This window comes from Cornus florida, unplaced genomic scaffold (assembly GCF_030987335.1).
Source record: "Cornus florida cultivar Cherokee Brave unplaced genomic scaffold, ASM3098733v1 CherokeeBrave_3.0.0_Hap2_Chr06, whole genome shotgun sequence".
NCBI lineage: Eukaryota > Viridiplantae > Streptophyta > Magnoliopsida > Cornales > Cornaceae > Cornus > Cornus florida.
The window spans coordinates 69,926,924-69,941,681 of record NW_026775576.1 but is presented as its reverse complement, the minus strand read 5'-3'; the positions used below and the strand labels follow the sequence as shown (position 1 = coordinate 69,941,681).

General features: G+C 34.5%; 1 protein-coding gene across 1 annotated transcript; it reads right to left on the bottom strand.

Moving 5' to 3' along the window:
* Positions 1-2,296: 2,296 nt before the first annotated feature.
* On the bottom strand, positions 2,297-12,745 carry LOC132311915 (probable protein S-acyltransferase 15). The gene is made up of 7 exons (XM_059810066.1): positions 12,394-12,745; positions 8,384-8,476; positions 8,169-8,270; positions 8,018-8,086; positions 3,287-3,385; positions 3,109-3,204; positions 2,297-3,022 (listed from the first exon to the last, which is right to left on the bottom strand). Exons 1-7 carry the CDS (start codon positions 12,736-12,738, stop codon positions 2,927-2,929), a joined length of 900 nt encoding a protein of 299 aa, XP_059666049.1. The 5' UTR covers positions 12,739-12,745; the 3' UTR covers positions 2,297-2,926.
* Between the last annotated feature and the right edge of the window lie 2,013 nt (positions 12,746-14,758).

Below are 14,758 nucleotides of genomic sequence, written 5' to 3'. Positions count from 1 at the left end.
TATATGTCTGTATATATATATATATATATATATATATTGGCGCTAACTAGGAAAAATCTGCATCTCTTTTAGCATGTTGCCAATCTTCCAAATACATGGGACAATTCCCTTCCCACATGCAGCGGTACTAAGGTATTGCTGAATTGTTGATGCTATATAGCATTAGTGTGAAATATATTACTAATAGTACTTGATTGTGGTAAGAGCATATTAAGGCTCCGTTTGTTTGTTTATTTGTTTGTTTGTTTGGACCGTAAAAAAAATTTTATTTTTTTTTATTTTGTGTTGTTTAGTTATCTTAAAATATTTATGAAGAAAAAAAATATATTAAAATCTAACAAAAATAATTTACTAATAAATTTTCGACAAATTATTTCACATGCCTCACCAAATGGACTCGACTTCAATTTTAACCTAAACCTTTACCTAACAATAAAAAATAAAATTAAAAATATATATATTTTATCTGAAAAAGAAAAACATCAAAATAAACTGAGCTAACTACCTCAAGAATTAGAATTTGAAAGAGAAGATATAAAATTGATATTCAGGCCTATGGATTAAGTGTATTTATAAAAAATGAAACTTAGTTATGTTTATTTGTAAATCATTGACAACTTGAAGTGGGCATAATAGAAAAAGGAACTTAAGTTGGGGCTATAGAGGGATGACACCAGTAATAGTTTTAATTAGTAGATATAAGTTAATTAATAGTCACACTACTCTCATTGACAGCAATTCCAAACAACTTGCAAGACAAAGTCACCAGATGAATCTAGCTACATATATAAAAAAATGTGGTAATACACAGTGTATATATTATATGCATGTAATTAAAGTCATATATAACGAGATATAAAAGGGAATCATCCAAAAGTTATATCAATCCCAAATGAATTTTTTTGATTTCAATGTTCAAGCTTTTTGAGTTAGAGAGACAATTTTTTTATCCGTATTTTAATCTGAATTTTTTAGATTTTACGTATTGTGATACCATGTTAAACACTGTACTCTAAAAATTTAAATTATTAAAAAATATATAATTTTAATATTTAAACCTTCTAACTTTATATCCCCATTATTCAAGTTGGGATAATAAAGCCACCTACTAGCAAAAAGGATGACATAATTTAAAATATTAATTACATAAAACATGTTTAACGCGTCCTACGTGTATATCACAAGTTATATATATATATATATATATATATATATAATTTAATTCAAAGAAGGATTCATTTCAGTGGAATGAAGTAATCCTCCAAATACTATAGAATTCAGTAGCTCTAAAAAATAAAAAAATAAAAATAAAAATAAAAAATGACAGGAGACAGATTCAGACACAATCATAATACATAGCACCACAACCTTTGCATAGTGAAATCCAAAAAGGAGACGTACAGGACTTTCATGCAATACTAAGAACAACGAACTTGTTCCTAGTAAATCACAAAAATGTAATAATCAAATTGCCACGTACCTTTTGTGGGTAGGATTTGAATTTTTTTTCATTTTATATCTCCTAAATTCAAACACTACGTGTAGAGTGATTCCAACCAAGTGTTGGGCTTTGATTGGGCTCAATATCGTCAATTGCATTATTGAACCTGTATCACCTAAAATGGAATTATTCTTATCCTGAAAAAACTTTTGTGCTTCCATCACTTCACAAACTTGTATCATCTCCATCATATTTTTACACAGAGTACGTACCAATCATTTCCCCCTGTTTTTCTGTAAATGTTTCCTTCTCGTGATCAATCATCTTCCCCTGTTTTTCTGTAAATATTTCCTTCTCGTGATTATGAAATGCCGACAGTTGGCCAATGCAATACAAAACTTTCAACGACTGGAGAAAAAAAATTTAAACCTGTATCACCGAAAATGCTAATATCGTCAATTGCATTATTGAACCTGTATCACCGAAAATGGTGTTATTCTTATCCTGGAAAAACTTTTTGTGCTTCCATCACTTCACAAACTTGTATCATCTTCATCATATTTTTACACACAGTACGTATCAATCATTTCCCCCTGTTTTTCTGTAAACATTTCCTTCTCGTGATCAATCATTTTCCCCTGTTTTTCTGTAAACATTTCCTTCTCGTGATTATGAAATGCCGACAGCTGGCCAATGCAATACAAAATTTTCAACGACTGGAGAATTTTTTTTTAAATATAGTCCATCTCTATCCCAATTCAAGTGTAAAAACTATGAACATAAAATTCCTCCAAAGTAAAAAAACAAGCAAAGGGGAAGAGGCCCTTATGAAATAGAAGTCCAACACACTGTTCAGGGATTCAAATTTGTTCCAATATAAGAATTTCATATACCACATTCAGCAGGGTTTCAAAAGAAAACTTCATCTTCTTCTAAAAGAGAAGTAATATTAAACTGGATTAACGACTAGCTGACTAAAGTTAACATGATGGATATGCCATGTATAATCAATATACTGTTATGTATAACCACTATACATAAAGATGCCTTCTGTTACAGAGGCTAAGAACTTTTGTTCCCCACCGCGAGTCGGGATATTATTATCTTGTTGCAATGATTTCAACAACTTACATCAATCCAGTATGTTCAGTGCATGACGGCTGAATGTAGAACTTCCATCTTCGTTCATGATTTGTGAAAAGCATAAAAGGGTAACACACTCTTGAACTCTATGGAAATGAAATGATCTGGGTTCGCTGGCAGACCCGTCATGTCTGTGTTTGTGAACCATTATCTACCTAGTTGAATCTGAGAATAATCTGAGAATAAGCCCAAGAATGTCGAGATATATCTACCAGTCAGTTCTCCTAATTATAAATGGTTTTCCATTGAAAATCCAAGGATGGGTGAAATCTTGCACTTCTCCACTCATTATCAAGCATGAGATGCCACCAATTTCTGAAATCCATGGAAAGGCAAATAATGCTATGAGTTATCACGGGCAGTGGGGAAGTTAATTCCATCTTTTAGATGGCTAACTGCTGTGGGACAGAGCCATTTCAGCATGCTTGGACCTAATATCTGATCAAAATGAAGATTAGTAAGTTACGTAAGATAATAATTGTAAAAAAAAAAAGATCAGTGCACAGAGAGAGAGAGAGAGAGACCAAGGCAATATTTCTGTAAGCACCAACATCGAAAGGATGGCGGTAGATCTGTCCGGATTTCCTAGCTAGCCATGCTGCCCGTTTCCCTTCATAATACTGTTAAAAGGGCCCTTAGATTTATCAATCAGAGAAAATCCATCCATTATACCATTGTGCATTGTTGAAACTCAAAGCATACCTCTATGGTTGTCATGTTATGCATGATGAGGTAGATATGCCAGCTTAAGAGAGTTCCCAATGTCAAGCTTAAGCTTACAATCATCGCCAAGCAGCTAATCTGAAATACATATTGCTCTTGTAAATTTCTAAACCATTTGATTATCCAACACAATTCAAAATTAACAAAATAATCAAACACCATCAGAAGCAGAAAAACACACTACAAGAGAAGGGGTCTGGTCATCACATATCATTCCACTAACAGTTTACTATTTGCAACAATATTAGAAGTGTGTCACTGGTATTATTATATTGAACTATTAGTTTACTATTTTCACAATGCACCTGTATTGATACATAGACAATAAGTAGACTAATACACCCCAAAAAAAAAAAAAAAAAAAAAAAATCGGACACGGTGTGTCGGTGTTTACATTTTCTCCTAAACAGGCTAATCTGCTTTTCATTATTATAGCATTAATTTTTAGATTGATGGGTTTGAGTGTTCCCGATTATGATCAGAATTTTGTTTTCCCAGGGTTTGTTTTAGTTTTGAATAGAAACTATTAGCAACAAAAAGATTTTATAGCTGGATATTTAGAATTATCGTACAAATATCATCTGTTTGTAAAAATGAGACAATTTGGTTTGTATCAAACCCTAGGTATTTTATTGATAAATAAGAGCAAGAACCAAAATAATCAAAGATACTGAGAAAAAATATATGTTAAATAGAAGAAGTTTGATGAAAGGATTCCAAAACATTCATTGCAATAGTGTAGAATGACGTCCTTTGGATTAAATATCCTTCAAGCAGAAAACAAAATGGCAGCAGTTAATTGAAGATCCCTAATAGTGGTGACAGTCATAGTCAATTGAGTTCCAAACAATTATCTTTCACATATATTGTTACTCCAAACCATCCAATGTAAAGACGGTTTTCAGTGCTGATTATCCAGTTACAGAAGCGACCCCATAGGCTTTTGCTTCACGTCTCTTTTAAATTGCAGTCATGGTAAAATATTGGTTTATTTAATCATTAGGGACTCCCAAGCACACGAATTTTCTATAAATAGAAATAGAAAATAACATATTTACTATAACCTGCATGACATCGTCTGTGTTAATAGGAAAAACGTCCGGTTTATATTTTAATATTTCATAGTAACAATTAGTGGAGAATAAAAATGCGAGTTTGTACAAACACTTCTAAGGAGCCATGACTGTCTGGAAATGAATGCTGACACTTTTTCGGCGACGCATCTTGGATATGTCATTGGTCTAAAAGTAGAATTCTTAATTTCAGCCACGTAGTTAGTGCTTCTTGAACATGCAATAACATGTGATTGATGAACCTTGATTATTGTATAAGACTTTCTTTTAACATGATGACAAAGTATATTTTAAACAAAAATCAGAATAAATGCTTATATTAGACTAATATATGGTTTGACCATATCTAAAAAACAAAAGTCTTGGGAGGATTTTGACTCTTGACAACCTGAGGGGGAGAAGACACATTATTGTCAATTGGTGATACATGTGTAAGAGGGATGCAGAGTCAGGTGATCATCTCGTGTTGCATTGCCCTGTGGCTTGGGACAGTTGGGACTTGCTCTTGGCTTTATTCGGAGTCCAATGGGTTATGCCCCGGTCTACATTAGGCATGATTGAGGCTTGGAGGGGATGTATAGTGGGTCCCCAAGCCCGAGCTTTTTGGAGAGTGGCGCCCTTGTCTGTTTCGTGGTGCTTGTGGAGGGAACTGAATAGGAGATCCTTCGATGGGGAGGAGTCTCCTATAGGGGGTGTTGAAATTCTCTATTTTGCTCTTTTTTTGTTGTTGGGTTTCTGGGAGAAATTGTAGATCCATGAGAGAGTTTATTTTTTTTGACATATTGAGAGGTTAAGGGCCCTATTTTGTCCTTGTTTTGTGGGCTGCGCTCCCCTTTTGTAGATATATGTCATTCGGTGTGGTGTGTCTTTCGCCATGCGGCATGGGTTATTCTAATTATATTACCAATAAAATATTTATTTGTCATACATATTATAAATTTTATATAAAAATGCATATTGCATTTTCGTGTCCCTAAGTGTTTGTGGCTTGCTTTTTTAAAAAATTGACATGTCAACATATCTTTGTTGTATCCATGTCCCATGTCTATATCCATGCTTCTTGGGCGACTATTTGCGATGATGTATCGGAAAGTTAATCAGTATGATGATTTTGCAACAAACCATGTATGTCATCGCAGATAGTGAGAATTTCAGCGACAGCAAAGCTTCTAAAAAGGCATATTGTACTGTACTTACGGGCGTGTGTTAAGGATAGATCTCCTTCACCTATCACGTGACTTCATGATGTAAAAGATTCAGGACATTTGCAAACTATTACAATCAGCTAACAAACTCCCGAAACACTAAACTGAAGAACACAACTTATAAGAAACAGCTCAACTAAAAGAGGAGATGGTAATAAAAATGCAACTGCCTAAACCTACTATGAAGTGACATACATCCACAATGGGATTTAATGTGAATAATCCCTGTGTGGCATCAATCTCCAAACTGTGATCTCAGAAAAATAAATATCTGAGATCACTCCAAATACTTAAAAATTAATCAGATTTCCAGATCATCACAAAGTTGCATTGAAATAAAGACATGAAACAACATTTCTGAATCCAAGCAAAATTTTATCCCAAATTTTGGTTCGTGACTCTGTCAAAGTATTTTGAAAGAGAAATGCAGGAAATTTAGTTGAACCAAATTAGAAATGGCAACTAGGTGGCGGTAGCCAGTGAGAGATGGGGACCCCTTTTCAACCCCACGTCAAGAATGGAAAGATGAAAAAAAATGTCCAAACCTCTTTCAAACCAGAATAGGGATGGGGTGCAGTACAACCCATGACAAATCAGTTGATTTTTTTATATAAAAAATCTAAGTACGGACACAAATAAAAGATACAAACACGACATAGACAATCCAATACAAACCATCTCAAAAAGGTACGACAAGAATATGATGAGGAGACATGGATGTGACGAGGAGAGGGCACTACATCTATATAACTTTTATACTTATATATAAAAAATAAAAAAAAAATTAATAATAAAAAAAACTATGACTAGCATTACTTCTTGACAACTGAACACAATATACAAGAAATCTATAACTTGTGAATTATGCAATCATAATCATTCTTATCATATAAAGGAAGTTATTATAAGAACACGTGAATATGCTTGTATTTGTGTAGATATTTATGTTTATTGATCCCTTTTCTTCTTCCATACCCACTCCTTTAATAAACTATTTCTACAAATTTTGTCTATTTTATGTAGTCAAACTTCTTATAAATTTGATACAAGCCTCTAATATAATATTTCCTAATTTTACTTACCCAATGTCCAATGTTTCTTAGTAAAGTGTTAGTGAATGTCAATAAATTTTCGGCAAATAAAAAATTTTATTTTAAATTATGACACTAGAAAATGTATTTAAAATATGTCTTGTACTATTTGCGAAGCATTGGTATCCAATAAGTGTGAGACAAAAAAACAGCTCCTACTTAGAAGTCTCTGAGGTTCTTAGCATAAAATAATGATGTGACGAACTGGAAGTGGTATAGCATGTATACCATATTCCAGATAACATCACATCAACAATATTTTAACTGTAGTCAAAGTCACATGGCTTTTGAACATCAAAAAATTGTGCTTTCATGAGATATTACTTCTACAATGTAATATCATGTATTTTATAGGGGTTTTTGAAGCAATACAATAGTAATAATACCGGGGCGCAGTGTGGCAGATGGATAAGTTCTTAATAAAGTGGCCCTTTTTGTTTGGAACTTTGGACTGCCGTTTGGGGCAAGATCTTGACACTTGATGACCTGAGAAGTGCAGTTCTGCCTTTTTATGGTTTGTTTTTTCTTCAAGAAGTCTATATAGGGGTTTATTAGAGGAGACATGTTATTGTCAATTGATGTTGCGTGAGTAAGAGGGATGGAGAGTCTGTGGATCACCTCCTCTTGCATTGCCCCGTGGCGATTGATGGAGTCTTATTTTTGGCTTGTTTGGCGTCCAATGGGTTATGCCTCGGTCTTCAAGGGGATTGATTGACACTTGGAGAGGTAGTTTTGTGGGAACCCACGCCCGTGATTTTTGGAGGGTGGCACCCTTTTGCATTTGGTGGTGCGTTTGGAAGGAGCGGAATAGAAGATCTTTTGAGGGGGAGGAATCTTCCGTTGGGGCTTTTGAAATTTCTGATTATTAGTTCTCTTTTTTGTTGGGTGATGGGGAAAAATTGTAAATCTATAGAGGAGATTGTTGATTTTTTTTGGGTCAATAGGACCTTCTTTGGCTTTTGCATTTGTGTAGCTTTCGGGATGTGTTCCCCTTTTGAACACTTTCTAATACATTTTTACTCTTTCTCCGTGCCCGCCCTTGCTTCAACTTAAGGCTTCCCATACCCATCTCACAAGGGCCAGATAGGGTACTTATTTAAATTTTATGTTAAACTATTCCATATTTTATTTTAAAGATCAAACTATTTAAACAGGGTGATACTACTTGATTTCAGTCCCAAATTTTGTTCTTCATGGATACATGGTAACCCAAATAATTGATAAATAAAAAATTTGTCGCTTTTGTGAATTGCAATCTAAGGATTCACCTTAGTAAAATCACACCAAGCCACTACACTAGAAATTCAACAAGAGTTGTAACTGTTAGCTTTTTCAACTCACATAAAAGATCTTGAGGGGAGCCCTTCCGCTGGTGTCCGTCTGGAGTGCACAGCAGCTTACAACTATAACCTAAGCATATCAAAAGCCTGTAAATTTGACTCCACTTAGTAACATAAAACAAAATTAAAAGAGATTACTATATTGAACATACCGAAGAATAAATGCTCGCCATAGTTGCATATAAGACAAGGACAACAAAGGCCTTATAGTTTCTATGACCAACACAATTGTTTATCCACAGACAGTGATGGTCCTGCATGCAATTTCTCATGTGAGGTGAGACTGCTAATTAAAAGTTCTAATTGTGTTGACAACAAGAAATCATTTATCCATTTGTTTTAGCAAAAAGAATGAAAGAACACCTACCATCCTCAAAACACACCTTCTGCAGACACGACAATGATGAGCCCTGGGAGGCTTGTATGCAGAACATTTATCACAATGCCTCAGATGCACACCCTGTAAAACATGCATCCAGAAATAGAAATTTATATTATAATTCTAATGCTAAAATTTGACAGATAAGTAGCTTAATTTAAAACATCTCTACTCCACAAACTGTTATTCTTCAATATGTATTACCAGCAATCCAGTAAAAAGTATGTTGCAGGTGGGTGAAACAGAGAGATGGAGAAGGGAATATTCATGAGAAATTTCATGTGCTCTGCAGTTATTTACTATATTACTTACTGACTCTTACTCATTGTGATCCATGAAAATAAAAGATGTAGTAGTTAGAGATATACATTACCCGTCTTTTTCCCCTTTTGGAACAAAAAAAAAAGGAAATAAGTGTAATATCTCCATATAGGAATGTGTTAAGGATTACTGTTAGGGGGCTCTCGTCCCACATCGGATCCAGATGGGAGGATCTTGGGCTTTATATGGGTGGGTATGCAGCACTACCCAACAATTTAAACTTCTGGGTCAGATGGCAAGCGCCCGACCAATTACAACTACCATGGTTGGGTCATGTGTACCCTTCCCCATGTTACTTGAATGTTATTAGAATAACTGATTTTCTAGACAACCAACGTGATAATCCAGCAAATATCTCAAAAATAAAATTAAATAAATAAAAAGAAGTGATCAATGAAAAATTGTCAACTTCCCCTACTTACCATAACCGAAAATTAGAAGAGGGAGAGAGAAAGATCCTACCTTGCTTACAACTGGATGGCTGATATATCCATTACCACATTTTTCATGTAAATGGAATACAAAGTTAAACTGCATTCCATCCAAATCGTATCTTTATATAGTTCATCTATGTTGCCATGAATTCAGATATGAGCAAATAATGGTAAAATGCAATGGCGACCTTGTTAGGATTTATTGTTGTTTTTGAAACCTCTAATTTAGAGAAGGGCAACTTTAGCCACTCCAACCCATTTGCAGTACCCAAATTAAGAGTAATGTTTATTGAATTTTTTGAGACCATATAAAACAAATAATAACCTATTCATAAAATTTACGTCGCTGATTTAAAAGACTAACTAATAACAATTTTATTAAAATAATAAATAAAAATAGATACCATAAAATAAATAAAATAGGCTTCACAAGCACAAAACTGTATTTTAACATGATAAGTTGAATTTTGTGGGCTTCATGCCTAAATAACATGATAGGTTGAGTTTTGTGAGCTCAATGTCTAAACAACAATGAAGTGAATTACAAAATAAGCACAACACTTGATCCACTCGGTTTGGCTTTTTTGTTTCTCCATTTCCATATTGGGCTTTTGTTACTAAATTTTGTAGAATTGGAGGATGGCTTAACCATTCCTGAAGTGAACTCTAGTCACTCTCGCTCCAGGCATTCTGGTCCCCTTCTCTTCGATTCGAGACCCATCTTTAACATTGGGGCCAAAAAAAAAGTTGGAGGAGACAAAAGAGTAGTTGGATGTCAAATCACTCTTACTTTTTGTTCAGTAATCTATATTCAATACCACATCTACAGCTAGCTTACTCTCTTCTCTATTTGTATCTTCTCAGTAATTTTCTTTCTCTTCTTTATCTTAGCAACAACTTGTAATGATTTTACAAAAGATTCAAGAGACTCGAGACCCATTTTGTATGAAGAATTGGAGAAGATGAGATTGCCGAATAAGATGACCAAAGAAAGACAAATTCACATGCAACAACTAACTTGGGTAATTCTTTTTATTTCTTTCTAATCTAACTCAGATTTCACAGCTGAACCAGCTGACTCTCGGAGAGAACCGACCGGTTCAAGCCCGTAATGGTTGCTACTGTCAGATTATTTGCCAGTTCCATGAGAACCGGCCGATTCTAATGTGAGTACCAGGACTCACCGGTATATCGGTGAGTCTCGGTAATGGTCGTCCAATTTTCCGTGGCAAACCGGCCAGTTAGCCAAACCATGGGCACAACACAAAGATGTAACCCTTGCAAAAAAGATTCTCACCAAATCTTAGCTATATACAAAAGCTTATAACCTTCTGAGTGGAATGGCCGTGACTTCTGGTGATGTGCTTCAATTATTGCATATGATCTCTGAATGAGATTTTAGGGAATGTTGAAGCTCGGAGCCTCCACATAATAAAGCCAAGTCTTTAATGAGTAGAACCCAAGTTGTTCACCATTCTCTCTATTTCAACTCTCTCAGCAGAAAAAAGATTTGAAACCCCAGTACCCCACATTTTCAAATTATCTTTTACATTAGGTAAACAGAGCTAACTATTTTTGCAATTTTTTTTTTTTTTGGTTCTTATAATGATTTTTATACTGTAGGCCTTTGTTTATCAGCCCTGCAGTTCTCTACAGATGGTGGGCAGCATTACTCCATCGGCAATTTATTCTTCTTAGTATATAAATGGAAGAAATAATATGAGGAAAAATTATTTCTTGGATCATTTATGTGGATGAACAAAGGAAAACAATTATATTAAAAATGGAGATATTCATGATACCAATTCAATCTTACTTGTTTAATATTAAACTGTTTCATGATACAACACAAGAACCAAGTAAAATTCTGTAAATTTTAGACACACAAGAAATTGTTGAACAAATGGATTGTTTTCTTGACAATGAAAGCATCCAACTATCCTTATTTTTCCAAGTCAAAAACTCTTGACTGTAGAAGATATTTTGAAAAAAAAAAATCCTAGCACTTAGATGGAGGGAGATTATCAATGGGTTTTTTTCATTAATGCGAACACATTTACCCAAATAAGCATGTAAAATCATTGCATTCAAAAACTAGAAGTAATAGATCAAATAAAGCAAAACTAACCATGATGCTTATACCCAATGATCGTTTTTTTTTTTTTTTTTCATAGTTGGTACTCACACACGCATGCATCCACTGAGGCTTGATCCCTTGACCTCCCTTTGGGAAGTAAGGGCTTGATACCGCTAAGCCACCGACCCGTTGGTCAATGATCTTTTATTAGGGTAGTCTTTAGAAACATATATATAGACTAGTGGGCTTCATACAAGTTTAGGCCTAAGACAAAAACTCCAAAGGAGGTCCTTTTGATTGCTAACCCTAATTTTTTCCCCTCAGAGATTTCTCATTTTTTTTTCTTTTTATTTTCTTCTTAAATATTTTTTTTCTTAAATTTATTTTATCATGTGTTAATATGGACAGATATAAAAGAATTGGAGAGAACACATTATATAATATAAAAAAACCTACAGTTGGTCCACTCTAGAGAAATCTAAAGAACCCCTTTTTACATGGAGACTGAGGCAATGGCCTCAATTGTCAAGCCAGATCAAACAGACATACACAGAGACATAAACTTTACATCCCTCAATAGCTTTTTATAGGTTTTACATTTTAACAAAATCAATACCGAATCAAATACCTTAAGGCTATGTTCGGAAGCACTGAATCAGCTTAGATTTGGAATTTGAGAAAATTTAGTTACAACTCTGAACTAAATTTCCTCCTATTCCAAATCCAAGGCACCCATTCAGTGCTCCCAAATGCAACGTAATTGTGCTTGCCATGTACACCAAATATGAAATCGATCGAATATAATCAAGCATGGAGTCCATAAACCCACATTTCTCTCAACTAAAACTTTTAGTTTGATTTCTCATCTGTGAACCTCTAATTGATTTTTGATATGCTGGAGAACTACATTAAATACAATGGAGATTCAACAACAAAAAAAGAAAAAAAAAGAAGAAGAAGGAATTCTATAAACAGTTATTGAATAATTTTAAAACAGGGGCGATTCAATTTATGTGTACCAAAAATCATTTTGCATTTGATTTCGAACCCACATGAAAAAAATAATGATAAGAAAAACAACTAAAGAAAAAACTTTTCTTTAAAAATGATTGGGTCATATCAGAAACCAATCTTCAAAACAATAAATGAACAAATTGTGAACTTACAGTTTTTTTCGGCTCTTGTTCACAGACCTGACTGTCTTCAACATCAGGAACGTACGTAGATGGAACACCACCGGGCTCTGTGAGAATACAAACGAAGAAAGAGAAAAGAGAGAGAAAAGCCAAGAAAGTGAAGATCAGAGCATTCAATGACCCAGCCGAGCTCTGCAACCCTAACCAATTGTCTATGAAGATGAATACTGTGATGTAATAAACAAAACCCACTAAGAGAAACACTGAGAAAACCGGAATTGAAAGGAACTTTTTGAACTTCATCGATTCTTCTGGTGTGGAGAGGACCAGAAGATTTCGACTTTCGAATGTTAAAAGAGTCGGTGATTCGAACATGGTAACCGAAGTTCGTTTATGGGTGATGGGGTTTGGGCCCTGTGAAGCCCATATATTGCTGAAATCTAGCCTAACCAAGCCCAAACTCCAAGAGATCTGAAATGGAGAAATATATATATATATAACCACAAAACAGAATTTCATTAATCAAACAGAGTACAAATCCTCGTTAAATTACATTCAACTGCCAACCAGGCCAAATATCCCACTGAACATCCTCAGTCTTCCTACCCAATGCATATTTGCCCAACTCATGAGCCACATTGTTACAGGATCTAGGAGCCCAACCAAGTGAAAACCCATGATTGTCACGCAACAACAATTTCACATCTTCTAAGTTACAGACAAGAAGTAATGGTATACATCTTCTACCCTTGAAAAATGAGTAATGGTATAATATGATTAAACATATAAGATTTAAATTTATATACAGTTGCACTCATAGCAATAAATTTTAAGATTTTTAATATTTTTGATACTTTTTCAGAGAAAACTAAAAATTTTATGATCCATATACTGAAAATTTAAGTTCAAATATTATTATTTAATAATATATAAAAATAAATATATATATATTTTTAACTAATTCCGCAGAATTAGGTGAATTACATAGAACTTTACTTGACTTGGTGGTAGTATTTTAGTAAAAGTAACATCCTCGATTAGCTGTGGAAGATTTTTTTACAAAAATAAAAAAATAAAAAATAACAATAGAGTGTAGCGCAAAAGGAGTTTAATACAACTTGTCCCCTTTTTTTTTTGTTTTTTTAACCTTTAGAGATAGATTTGTATTATGCATTAAAGTTATGTTAAGTACTTTAAGCAAAGTCCCCCAATTGTTGCCACTTGCCACTGTGTAAGCACAATTCTTAAATTTTGTGAGTCTGATAATAGGGTTAATTGATACAGAATATTTAATCGGTTAGGAACTCTAAACGATATGGGAGTCAAGAGGTTGGATAGACTATAGGTAGTAAGGAGGAAAACAATTATTATTTCTGATGACCCTGTCCCATGAGATGAAAAAGTTAAGGGAACTAGTCCCCCAATTGAACATTATCATTAACTCTCTTATAAAAGGTCGGATAACTCAAAAAATACGACACAAATCTCTAAGAGAGTTCTTTCACATTCCTTCTATTTTCTTGATCTAGCACTAGTTTAATCGTCAGAAGCTTTTAGGTCGGTACCACATCGGTGATGTGATGACCTTTGTGGGCAGGTGCGAGCAAGCGCGGATTCAAGAATTGTTAATGGGGTGGATTAATATTTTTTTTGGTGCACTAATACTAATAATAAATTATTATTTTTTTGGACGGGGCTAAAATTACCTATAGTAAAAAAATTTTTTTTTTTTTTTGGGGGTGGGCTCACATAGATCCGTCCTTGGGTGCGAGACACTGAATAAGCTATTACTCTAGCAGGCTACAGGTGTCATGATCCCACATCGCCTGGGAAGGTGAAATGTTATACGTAAGGTTCAACACCCTTTTATGACATAATGCATTTTAAAGCCGTGGTAGCCGTGAACCCATTAGAATTCCAAAGTTAAGCGTACTTAATCCAGAGTAATACCAGGATGGGTAAAGTCATCCAGAGTAATACCAGGATAGGTAAAGTCTCTGGTCCGGGGGAGCCAAAAACAGACAATATTGTGTTGGGATAAGGTGGGGGTTGTTACAAATGGTATCAGAGCCAGAGCCCAGCTGGAAGTGTGGCCAATAAAGACGTTGGGCCCCCATGGGGGTGATTGTGACTACCTTTGTGGGTGGGTGTGAGATACTAGACGAGCTACCACACTAGCATATATGTCATGATCTCACATTGTCTGGGGAAGGTGAAGTACTATATGTAACGTTCAATACTCTACGTTTTTTAAAACCGTGATGGCCACGAACTCATCAGAACTCCTAAAGTGAAGTTTGCTTACTCTGGAGTGGTACCAGAATAGGTGATCCCTTAGAAGTCTCTAGTGCAGATGAGTTAAAAGCGAGTAATATTGTGTCTGGATAGGATGAGG

Coding starts and splice junctions, on each gene's coding strand:
- LOC132311915 (XM_059810066.1), bottom strand. CDS start 12,738: ATGTTCGAATCACCGACTCTTTTAACATTCGAAAGTCGAAATCTTCTG. Junction 8,271..8,383: donor GAAGGTGTGTTTTGAGGATG/GTAGGTGTTCTT, acceptor AATTGCATGCAG/GACCATCACTGTCTGTGGAT. Junction 8,087..8,168: donor TGGCGAGCATTTATTCTTCG/GTATGTTCAATA, acceptor TGATATGCTTAG/GTTATAGTTGTAAGCTGCTG.